This window comes from Furipterus horrens, unplaced genomic scaffold (genome assembly GCF_987537825.1).
Source record: "Furipterus horrens unplaced genomic scaffold, mFurHor1.1.pri manual_scaffold_1, whole genome shotgun sequence".
NCBI classification, from domain to species: Eukaryota; Metazoa; Chordata; class Mammalia; order Chiroptera; family Furipteridae; genus Furipterus; species Furipterus horrens.
The window spans coordinates 36,298,894-36,311,843 of record NW_028327171.1 but is presented as its reverse complement, the minus strand read 5'-3'; the positions used below and the strand labels follow the sequence as shown (position 1 = coordinate 36,311,843).

Sequence of the window (12,950 nt, the reverse complement as noted above, 5' to 3'; positions counted from 1 at the left end):
AGAAAAAGAAAAACGGAAAAAATTTCTGATGCTTTTTGTATAAAAGGCAGATACTCATACTCACCAGAGTCAACCAAAGCTTAGTTGGTCCCTCAGTCCTCTACGTGCAAAATATCAGTCCAATTCACTCACTTGAAAAACATTTCAGTTTAATAAGGCACTAGCCATGATGTTCTTTTTTAAATATATATATTCATAGCAAAATGTCAACTTTGATCAAGAACTAGGCCTACTCAGCAAACCTTTCATATCATGTCACTTACCTGCTTAATGTCCTATCACTGTTTCTCACTGTTCTTAGAAGTCCTAAATCTTTAACAAGATGCTGCGTGGTCCGCTGCCCATTTTCAACCTTATTTGACACTGTTCACCTCTTATTCAAAGTGACCAGATGGATTTGCTCAGTTCCTTTAACATGTCAAGATTTGCTCTTCTTCTAGCTTTCACCTAGACAAATCAGCGCTGCTTTCCTCTCTATGGCCCCATAAAATCAGTACTTATTGTTTATCATCACTTTAAATCCATTCAACGTATATTGTCTAAGAAAATACCATGTCCAGGGACTATTGTAAGTTCTGGAGTGCTAGACAACAAGAAAACAAATAAACCAGATATAAATAGGAAATATTTGGGTATGATCAATGTAATACACATAATTTTTAAAGGTAGATTACTTGTGATGTGATGGCTCTTTTTAGATTTCATAAGTATGGATGGTCTCTCTAAGAAGAAGATCTTTAAACCAATATCAGAAGAGCAGGAACTAGTCCTAGAAAGATCTAGGATAGAGGTATTAGAAAATATAAAATCACTGAAGAAGAAAAGAGTTTGTGTGGAAAACAAAAGTTCTTTGCTGAAATGATACTATAGAAGCAGTGGGCATCTATTACTATGTCTTTGACAAGTACAGAGGTTTAATATAAATAATCACATACTAAGAATATTTCTGAATCTTCTAATGACATAAAGACTATATTACATTTTGAATTGTTCAGGATTCCGAATTAAAACAAATTATGTGATAAAATTCTTTGTGGTGCAATACAGCGTGAGAAGAAACTTTGTGTCTTTTTTCTGATTAATATGTATTTCTCCGCTATCTGAGAATAACAATTATGAAATTCAATTCATTATCCTTTTGACCTTGCTACTAGGAAACTAGGTTGTATATTTCTGTTTAATTCTAGTAGATATTCACTGCCTAAATTTCCGTATTTTTTCTCTACAATGTATGTATTCTTATTCAATGTGATTTTAGCAACCTATATATGCATATTTGTCACAAATCATCTCCACTTTTTGAAGTGAAAAGAGCATGAATAAATAAAAAGAAAAAGAATCTTCTTTTCTTCGCTTTTGTTAATATCGGAGATAATCTACTCTTCCTGGTCTTGCTCAAATAAAACCACTCCTTTGGAGACATTTTTGACTCTTCAAGTATGAACTTACTCCTCCTACATTCCTAAAACACATTTGAATCATCTTATAAAATTTGATTATATATTAATCTCATATATGAGGTAACATTGAGTTTTTTTAATTCATTTATTTGTTTTAGGATTATGAGTCAGACAGAAATAAAAGCAATGCAAAAAATCTAAGAATAATAATGACAAAACATTGTTCCATTTTAGGAATTAATATGCTTCTATTTTTAAGTAATGAACCCTTCCTCGACTTTACTAAATCATCTTGCTTCTAGGCTGCTCAGATTAATAAATGGATCTCAATCTCTCATCCATATTGATTCAGTTGATATTCTGTGTCCCCATTTTTTAAAAAAAAAATATTTATTTATTTATTTTTATAGAGGAGAAGAGAGGAGAAAGAGAGGGAGAGAAACATCAACGTGTTACCTCTCAAACATCCCCAACTGAGGACCTGGTATGTGCCCTGACTGGGAATCGAACCAGTGACTCTTTGGTTCACAAGTTGGCACTTAATCCAGAGTCACACCAGCAAGGGCTCTATGCCTCCACTTCTGTTGTTCTGTATATATCAGGATTATATACATACAAATCAATTTATTAATTCATCTTATAAAATATGAAACAGAATATCAATTATCATTTTCAACTGAGTGTTTCTATTCCCCTCAATTAGATAGAAAAGTCTCTGAAGATAATGGTTATATTGTTCTTACATTTTGTCCCTCATGGGAGATTACTACTGGGAACAAGTGTTATTTATATGATGAGTGAACACCAAAGTTACAATTATTTCCCTCATTTGTCTGATAATACTTGAAGGATTGTTATTGCATAGACAATACCATTAAAAGAAATAATGAATCTCATTAAGCATTTCTAATAAAATAAAAAAAATTTTAGGTTTCCACTGAAGTTGATATGCAGTAAAGTTAACAAAAACTTGTTTTAAATGATTTAGTCCTACATAGCATTATAAAGCAAGCTAAATATTATTCTCAACTACAAGGATATGAGCTAGCACCTAAAATTATTTTTCCATAGATGGATAGTACAGACATTAGAGTATTAAGTAAAACATTTAATTAAACTCCAAAAGTTTGTCAGATTTTCATGAGTAACACTTTTGAAATCTTTAAAACATTTTTCCTAAAATAAATTGTATATGTTTAAAATATGAACACACAATTGCTCCTAAAAATTTTATATCAAGATAAAAAAAGTAACATTAACTTCCATCATATAAGAATCTTAGGTTACCTAAATTAGATCCCAACAGTGGTATAAATTTTTCCTTCATCTCTAAAAATAACTTATGAATTTATTCTAAATTAAGAGAAGTGCTTGAAACACATTTTAACACTATATTAGTTAACATTTTTTTCATTTTTGAGATTTACAATGTATCATTTGGATTATTTCTATTTTCAAAAATATTTATTGCACAATATCTCATTCTGAAGTGAATAAGTTATTTCATTGCCTTCCAATTCTTGTCTATAAGTACATATGCTTATCCTATTTATAATCCTAACATTTATTTTTTATTTCTTTAAAGAACAGAAAATCAAAACATTTATCCCTAACTTTTCGATAAGATAATTTCCATTAATTATATATTAGAATAGTAAAATCAACTATAATTATTTTGACTATATTTTAGAAGTACTCTATAACAATATAAAACATAACAGAGGATGAGGAGTTAATACAGGCTGAGGACAAATTATGTCTTGTATTTTTCGCTCCACAGATGCACTTTTTTCCCCAAAAGTGTGGGGGGAAATGTCTGTGCATCTTATGGAGTGAATATTGCGTCACAGACTGTGATGTGTACTACCTGACCTGTCAGTGGTGTCCACAGCTGTTAGAAGAGGAAGCTGTGGGCCCACATGAAACCCCTGGGGATGCCTAAATGTCCCACTTGACTGCTGAATCTCAGGGTGTCTGGTCAGTATGAAGATAGTGAAGAAAGTGATATCAGTGACTGTGAGCAATCGAGCTTCGTAAATTCTGACACTAGCAATGATGAGTTCTTGGGGTTGCCAGAAAAATTAGAAGAGTAGTTGAACCTTAAAATATCTCCTCATTTGTTAATGACAGTGATGATGGTTCCTAATACCACTGTTGACTGCTGTTCACTTGACATGGTTGAAATATTATTCTGTTATATTTTATTAAATATTTTAGTACACCATTTGGTTCAGAATATTTTTTTTCTTGTTTTCCTCCTCCAAACCTAGGTACATCTTATGGTCAGGTGCATCTTATAGTGTGAAAAATACAGTATATAATCAAATGTGAAAGAATGATTAAATGTTCCATAGCAATGTAAGGCTGAATGAGAGATTACAGAGAGTTTTAAGACAAAACTGAGCAAGAGCGGTTAGCAAGCAGAGCCCTGCAGCCCCTTGACTTTTTTCTCAATGTTATTAGCAGTTTTTCTTATTACTACCAATAGCATTTCCCATGCACTAATCGTGGCAGTCTATGTTACCACTCTAAGGGAAACCCCAAAATGGTTTTGGCTGAGGAACTGACTTCAACTTGTTCCCAGCTTATTCTGAGCAATGTTTTCATAGGTTCTATTTTATTTTGTAAGCAATTTCTCCTTTGTAATAAATTTTTCTTAACAAAACATGCTTTAGACTGGAACTTTGGCTGCTAGGTAGCTGTAGGAATTTTATGGCTGAAGCATTATCACATTTTTACTTATCACTAAAGCAACAACAAAACTTGTAATAGTTCCCCTTTTGGAAGACAAATTCAGATCAATATTAATTACACTGCCTGTTTCAGACATCCTGATGTTTTCTGTCAATCATCTGTGAGCAATAGTATCATAGTTAGCTAATTTACACATTGGACCCCAAAATGAATTTCCTTCACACAAAAACATCCAAATGAAAACACAGCTCAGGATTTCCTCTGATGTGGGAGCAACTATTATTTTTCCCTTGATTTCCAGCATTCTCCGAAGTGCAAATCAAACAGCAACGGTTTTGGATCCTAGAAACCTTGGCTTACCTTGTTACTGCTAGATAAATATTAACGACAGCAACAGAAACCCTACAGTCTTTACTGTAGTTCTGTCAGATGAACAGTTGATCTGGTTGTGGCATACCATATATGCAACTTGTGCTGAAACAAATGTTCTGAAATTTTACTTTTTCATGGAGCAATTCATTTAAATACATTTCACAAGGCCCAACATATACTCTAGAAGGGAGTGACCAGATGCACTTAAAAGTAGTTACTAAGAGTTTTCTACTTTTTCATGTTGAGAGGAAGTCTACAAAGGACAGCTGATTCCTGGTGATAATTATGAATGTATGGTGTGTTTAAAAGGAACAAAGGAGCCAACTGTACTTAAACCCTGAACTACAGTAGGACAAGAACAAATATTTAACACCAGGAAAATCATCAGTCACCATCAACAACATCGTTGGTCATTTTACAGACCAAACAGGGAACTGAATTCTTCATTTTTTAGCTGGTTAAGCTGTTGTCCTGCAACACAATCACTCTGAGTGTGGTATTTAAAGACAGGACATGGGTATGCATATGGAATTCAAATTGAATCAAAATCAAGTCCTCATCAGTTCTGAATACATTAAAAAAAATAAAAAGGAGTAAAGTGTATATTAACATAACAGCATAGTTCATTTTATGGGAATCTTACTTTATATGGTTACAATCCATAACATAACAAGGCAACATAAGGTGTGGCCAAAAGATTTTTCAACATCTCTATAGGTGCACATGTGCAAGACTAAGTGGATGTTCAAGTCCTTACATTGTTGCCACATTTGAGAATATAACTGCAAATTTTCAGTCAGCAAACTGATCACTGCATCAGGATTTAAAACATAAGAAATTCAGAAAAATATGGGAACAATAATAAAAACAACTGAGGTATAAACAGTACTGTAATTAAAATTAAATGCATTAAAGTTATCGAAGATCCTCACATTAAAATGGCCCATAAGAAACGGATGACAGCACTAAAATATTTAAGAATTATTACCACCATCTCTATAAATCTTCTACTATATAGAGTTTTCAGAGGAAGGAAGACATTTAACCCTGTGCACTGAAATTATAAGAACATTTTAAGCAATGCATGATTAGACACTATGGAAAAGTAATGTATATTTGAACAAAATTACATAAATATTTTATCCACACATTGATTCAATGTTATCTATTATATCATCCATGATATTCCAAATTTAAAGTAGAAAACTAGAAAAAGATCAAGATTTCAACTTTGCATTGCTAAAATATCTCATTCCCCCAAACACACAAATGATTGACAAAAGTTATTGTTTTTATATTTGGAGATTAGTATATAGGATTATAACATAGGAATTAGAATAGTAGTAACTAACACTGAAGAGAAAAGTGATTGATTTCTCAATGGCTAAATATATAAGGTTAACAAGCATTATAAAACAGACTATTATTAAAATTCCTTTTTCAACATAGTTTAGAATAAAGAATGAAAAAGGAAGGTGACTCTTTGTGCCCTAATAACACTGTAAACTGCTCCTATTTAAGTATACAGTACAGAATAAGACTTTGAGAGCAATAAAGATGTAAAAAATAAAATCTTTTTTATTAATTGTATTCTTTCAGCAAATAGTAACTAAAACACTACATATAAAATGTTTTATTAAATATATAATAATTTTACTCCTCAAACTTTGACAATACTAAAAAATAAATTTATAAAATTAGGATAGCAAGCTTATCTTTAGAAAAATTTTATAAAACAGCATTTCTGTTTCAGAGCACTTAATAAGTTATTTTGCAAATAATATTTCTCTAAAGATATCTTTAAACCAAGAATCTCCAGTTTGATGGCTTAAACACGTTGTCACTTTATAAAATGCATGCATGTTTTCCAAATAAAATAATCAATCAAAATGCATTTAAACAAAATATATGAAATTATCTGACAAATTAAAAAGTAATAACCTACACCACATTGGCAAATCATTATGTTACAAAGACAGTCCATACATATATTCTTGAAGAGGATATAAACTTGTTTCTAAGCGCATGGCAAACCTCAGGAAATTTCATAGCATTGTAAAAAAGAAAAGTAGAAAAAGGAAAAATTTGTTCAGGGACGAATTCTTCCTCAGAAATGCCCTGACATTGTTATCTTACACAGATTTACCAAGCCAAACCTACAAAGCCAAGAATGGTCCTCAACAAGGTGAATAATTTCATTACCATTTACTTTTAAATGTTAAAATCAAGCCTAGCTGTCTCATCTAGCAACTTAAGAACATTTATAGAATTTATTAAAAATATCAGAAATTTGGTTTAAACCAAGTCGATAAGCAAAAGACAATGAGTGAAACAAAGCAAAGCAAAGCAAAAGTCAAAACAAAACTCTCACATACTTCATGAATGGTGTAAAAAGAGACTTCTTACCAAGTACCCCAAGCCGATAGTTGACTGTGATGACGATCACATTGCCATAACTTGCCAAGACACTCCCATCGTATAAATTTCCTGTACCTTCCATGTATGAGCCACCGTGGATATACACCATCACTGGTTTGGGACCCCCACTGTCCCGAATGTCTGAAAAACAAATAGTTGGCAATTGTTCTTATCCTCAAAAAACAAAAACATAATAAGGTAGAGAATACGTTTTACATTTTAGGGACAAGGGAGCATGATTTTTATATAGATATTATATTACTGTTTTTGTTAAAGTGTTTCTTAAGCAATTCATAATAAGAGCTGTTGCAGAAAAGAGCAATATGATTTTTTCTATCTAAAATTTTGTTTAAAGTTATAAACTGAATTACGAACTTTGAACAAATTGAAAGTAGGGGTGAATTTTAGTGTTTTGAAATTAATTTCTAATGTGACAGTAGAACCAAAATAAATATTATAATAATTTTTAGAACTACTTTTAAATGGTATAGACCTCACATGAAACTTATGAACCATAAACTGAGGCCATAGGTATCACTGCTATTGTGAATAAAAAACAGCTTGCATTTCTTAATACCTGTAAAGATTTATGTTGAATGCATCATAATTACATTTAATAATTTATGCTCCAATTAGTGACTATAATTACAACACTGTATTATACATTGCAAAAAGTTTAATTTTGCTACTCAAGTACTACCTGGTAGATGTTTAGGCAGTAAAGACATGTACATCTATACTGTTGCTGCATTAAAGTGACTGTCACTTAAATAATGCATTTTAGTTAAGTCCAGGTTATCTGCTCATCATACCTACCTATACCTTTTGGAAAAAGAAAATAGACTAAATTATATTTTTCACTTCTTTCTGTAACTATTATTCTCTTCTAAGCCCCATTTTGGCTCTAGGAATTTGTCATATAGACATGAGACAGGGCACAGCTTAATTTAAGGATAAAGTGCCATTATTTAGAGTGCTGCTGAAGTGATCTCGGCAGCTCTGAACTTTAATCAAATGTAATCTTTTTTTAAGATACTTTCCACTAAATCTAGACCAACAAGATCTAGAAATTATATGTGGAAGGGGAGGCAAGTAGTTTTACAGTTGAGAATATGTGAAAGTTTATTCATACATTATTATTTATCAATTATTGTATTATTTTCCATATGAACAACTGTAAAGCTAGTTTTGCCCCCCATCAATTAAGGAAAACATAAGCATATTTAACTGGTATGAAAAATACACTAATTTCTATAAAAAATGTTAAACTGTGTATTGGCAACACAGTTTTCACTATTATGTAGATTGAAACATTATATATTTATATCTGATTATGAATATATGTACATAAAATATTACTATTACATAATAGCCCATGATCTCTTCTATCCTTAATTGAAACAACAATTACATCAAATGTATTATTTTTGTTTTAATTCCAATTTTAAAGGTGTTATTTAAAAGTATGGTTTTGTTCCTTTTTTTATCATTTTTATCAAACTTAAATCTACATATTTATGATTAAGGTTTCAGCTTTCAGAAAGGACTAAAATGATAGAAAGTCCTTGAAAAACTAGTGATTATTTAAAAGCTACTTTACATTTCCTGTAAAAATATTAAAAACGTATAATGCCTTGATTTTCCTACTGTAATAATCTTTTTAATGACACAACATTCTAGGATCAGGAATTGAAGCTCAACTTGTTTGTCCAAAACTTCAACTTGGGGGACTAGCTCACTGCAGAATTTTGATACTTTTTAGAAGGCCTATTTTAAATGTGACTGAATACCAGTGTATAAACTTGCTATATTCTCCCTCTCTCACTAATGGTGTACTTGAGAAGAATGTCTTATTTTAAAGTGGTGAGAGGAGGATACTTTGACATAGAAACCATTCACTAAACACAGCTACATTTAGAAGAAAAACCTAATTTATTTTCTTCTGAAGTCCTTGGAAGGGAAATTGACATTCACTCCTTTATAAAGACTTGGGGCTTATGGAGATCTTAGGTTTACACAGAGAAAATAATCCTTTTGAAATTTTTAAACTATTCTCCTTAAATGTCTATTTGCTGCATACAGTTTCAGCTTATTTGCCTACTATGTCTGGCACTGAAGAAGCAGTAATAAATTATTAAATTGAAATCATTAACTGACTGTTCACAGCAGACACTGTACTCTGCTAATTGTATGCTTGGAGGTAGCACAGAGGGTGGCTGTTTCAGAATTCTTCTTTAATTAAAATTACATAGAATTACAAAATACCAACTGTGAACAGTAATGAAATCTTGGTATATCCATTCTGTTCACCTGGAAAACAATACAGCACACATTGAGAAGACCTGCCACATTTTATAGCTAATAGCAGAATGGGGTGGACCTTGACAAGAAAGAGGAAAAATATGACAATAGATTCCATGAGCTATATTGAGTGGTATCTATTTTTTTTTAATTAGAGTAGAAAATATTACTGAAAGTTTGGACTGGTTCTAATTTCCAATTTGTGTTTTCAAACTTTTCAAAGATTTCAACTTTGCCTAAGAACCTGACATATCAAATAATTATTTTCCAGAGAATTCTATAAAATTCTAATGTTGTGTTCCAAACAATATTTCTTAAAGTAACTTTAAAATCAATGCCATTTAGGGTATTAATGACCAAAGTGGATAAAAATTTTTGTACATAAAAACCTTCAATATTGCAATAAAATTGGGGAAAATGCTGTATTTCTATTACAGGACAATTATTTCTTCAATAGTGTTTCATCTAAGTGATTTATCTTACATTTATATTAATAATATTTTATCAAGAGGTCTATCTTAGACTCTACTTTTCATTATAGCCTACAAGTGTTTTTAATTGTAATCATAAATAAAGATTGTTTAGATTTTATCTATATTTAATTTTGAAAAGGACCAGAATTTTTTAAATGAAACTGATATAATCAGAGAGCCTATTAATGAGTATTATCTGCTAATGTCATAATTTCAATAAAATTTTTAGGAGCCATTATGTCTTAGCAAATATGCTGAATGTAGTTTAGTAATTTATCATTTATCAGAATAAATTTGTTCTTCTAAACATTGTCTCATAGCTTTCTATATAAATAAGGTAGATTTCACCTAATATTTCTGACTTTGCCTAAACAGCTGTTATTGAAATTACTAAAATAAAAAATAAACACACTCAGAGATGAAAACACTTGCTCAGGTCTGTAAAGCTACAAATGTCCTTAAATCATGTTTATATCTAATGTTGTTTGCCATTTTTTAAAACTTTGCTTAGCATCTAGGTTTCTGAGAAGAGTTGGAGGTTAAGAGGAAAATATTACTCTGATGATTATTTTTCTACTAAATTTTTGATGGTAAAAAAGCAATTTTTTTCACATTAAAAAAATAAACTTAGAATTTGAGTAACATTTTGACTTTAAATTTTAGTAACTATTTTACCTTTCTGATAAATCAAAATTTGAAGCCAATGTGAAAAGTTATCAATAGGACTTGGAGAAGTTAATGGAAATTTATTTGTGCCTGACAGCCAGTGTTTTTGGCATCACACTTCCTTTTAATAATCCTAGTGACAAATTATCAGTTACACAACTTCCTACTTACTGGTTGCTTTCTACTTCAAGGACTCATGAAGTTTTACTTGTCCATGTTTTAGACTTTTTGCCAGGACATTTTTGTGCCCCTTACTCATTTCATGTACCTCAGTTATCATTTCAAACCAGCTTGTTAAATTGTAGTTAAACAAAGATACAAATTTTAGTTGAAAAATAATTAAAAAATTGACAATAGCAATTTTTTAAAACCTCTATATAGAATATAAAATTGTTTGAATATTAAAATATAATACTAAGGTATTGGTACACTTAAAAATTTTTGTAAATACTCTTAAATTTCAAAAATAAATTGATAGAAATATAGAATGTTGTTTTTACCCAGTTTTATCACTTTAGAATTGTCTTTCTGAAATTATAGAAATAATCAATAAAATATGCAGTTCTTTTGGTTGTCATGAAACACAAATGAAAAGTGACACAACTGTATCTGGCCTAATGGTGGGAAAAGAATAATGGCAAATATGCAAAGGAGGATTAGAAGTGAAGAATAGTGGAAAGGCCCACCCAATGTCTTAGTCTATGAATGTGGTGGCTGAGATAGAGACCTCGAAATCAGGTAAAGAAGTCAAGTTATCAGGAAATAATCAATAAATTTCTGACTAAAATAAAAGTAGTTTATCAACAATTTATATCTGTGACTATATGTTCATTGATATTGTTCCAAAATTTGGAAGGAAATATGGAGAAAATTGGCCTTTGTTTTTATTAAAACTCAAAGTCTACAAAATAATTGTAAAAGAAATTGAACAGAAGGTGTGCAGACTTTTCTATGAAGGTCTTTATCCAGGAGGATATTTGAATTTACCCTTTTTGTCTTCTAAACAATTATCCAAAACAACAACAACATAGATGAATAGACTGAACTTGAATTGAATGTTTCAACAGTCTATACTTCTGAGCATTTAAAATATTTATTGATATAATAACTCTTGTCACTGAATGGTTTAATGCTTAGCCTGAATACTACCGGCCAATTAAATAGGGCTTAAGATATATTTAATGACTATTTAAAAATATTACATGTGCTTCAAAATAAATCTATAAAATATACTTACATTTACAGTACTTAGCTCAATTATGGCCATAATGTAAATGTCCTACTTGATGTTGTTTTTACCAAAAGAGAAAAAGAGGTATATTAAATCAGCAGTCAATATATATTTTAAAATGGAAAAAATGATGTGTACTAACCTTGGGAATGCTTTGAAAATATTTGGAGCTCACAAAGCAGTCTCTTACACTGAGGTATTATTTAGATAACAAATATCTAAGGATTAAAAAATTTTGGAGGGTTCAGCAAGTTAAAAAGTCCCCAAATGAAAGCTGTTGTCTTTAAAGCACTGGGAAAAAATATATATTCCCAAAGTCAATAAATTTCCTGAGTATTTGTTACTTCGAATTTCCAAGAACATTTTTTAAAAATCAAAATTTACATTTTGATAAGTTTATTGTTAGCTATTTAGCATTCAAAATGATACCATTGGTCAGCCATAATAATTTGTTTTAAATCTTAATAATTGCTTTGTTTTAATCTTTAATTAACTGTTGGCGTTCAGAGTAAATTAATATTTATCAAATGTCATAAATTTTATGAAAAAATGATTATTAAATATTATAAAAATATTAACACCCTATTTAATGTTGTTTTCAATACTTCACCTCTATAATTTAATTTTGTACTGTAAGTAGCTTATTAAATAGATATCTTAATGAGAACAATTAAAATTGTTTAGTAAAGATTCATTCATTCATAGTTGTAATTCATGGAACTATAATTTAATTTTGTACTGTGAGTAGCTTATTAAATAGATATCTTAATGAAAACAATTAAAATTGTTTAGTAAAGATTCATTCATTCATAGTCATAATTCATGGAACTAGTACTTCTGCTGACCTGCTTGTGTACTGATTTATTTTTGAAAACTTTTTAAACCATATTTTAACATCTTTATGAAATTTAAATTTTAGAATTCCAGGAGTAACTTTAAATCTTAGTATTACATTAGTTACCTCTGTAAGAATCATAGGTAGGGTAGCACAAAAGAAAAAAAAAAAGCCTTAGTTAGAACCAAAATAAACTGCATGAATCAAAGGGCCTTTTAAGAGACTCCACTTAACACTAGGTAAAAGTCCACAGTGGAATGGGAGATGCCAAGTCAACATAGTATATACTTAGATTTACAGAGTTCTATGTCATAAGAAAGCTACAAAGAGAAAATAATATTAATAAAGTAGGAAATATTTTATTGCGTATAGGTGGCAATACTTTGAAAATCAGAATATATTAATTTCCAGTCTAAAAATCATGTGCCTTTGAAATTAAAGAAAATCATAATATTGCTTTTAATAAAAACCCTATATATATTACCAAAAAGGCTCACTATTGAGCCCAGAGTACATAAATTGTAGTATAATGTTTATTAGCGCTACCTAAATAGGTGTAA

The 12,950-nt window shown here is 30.2% G+C and overlaps 1 protein-coding gene across 2 annotated transcripts in view; it reads right to left on the bottom strand.

The window, feature by feature from the left end:
- The window catches only part of NLGN1 (neuroligin 1), a 675,039-nt gene that overhangs the window by 449,972 nt on the left and 212,117 nt on the right, over positions 1 to 12,950 (bottom strand). For both annotated transcript variants that reach the window (XM_090274022.1, XM_090274032.1), the window contains one exon: positions 6,873 to 7,025. In XM_090274022.1, the coding sequence (XP_090130148.1) occupies positions 6,873 to 7,025 (153 nt within the window). The remainder of the gene's footprint in view (positions 1 to 6,872; positions 7,026 to 12,950) is intronic.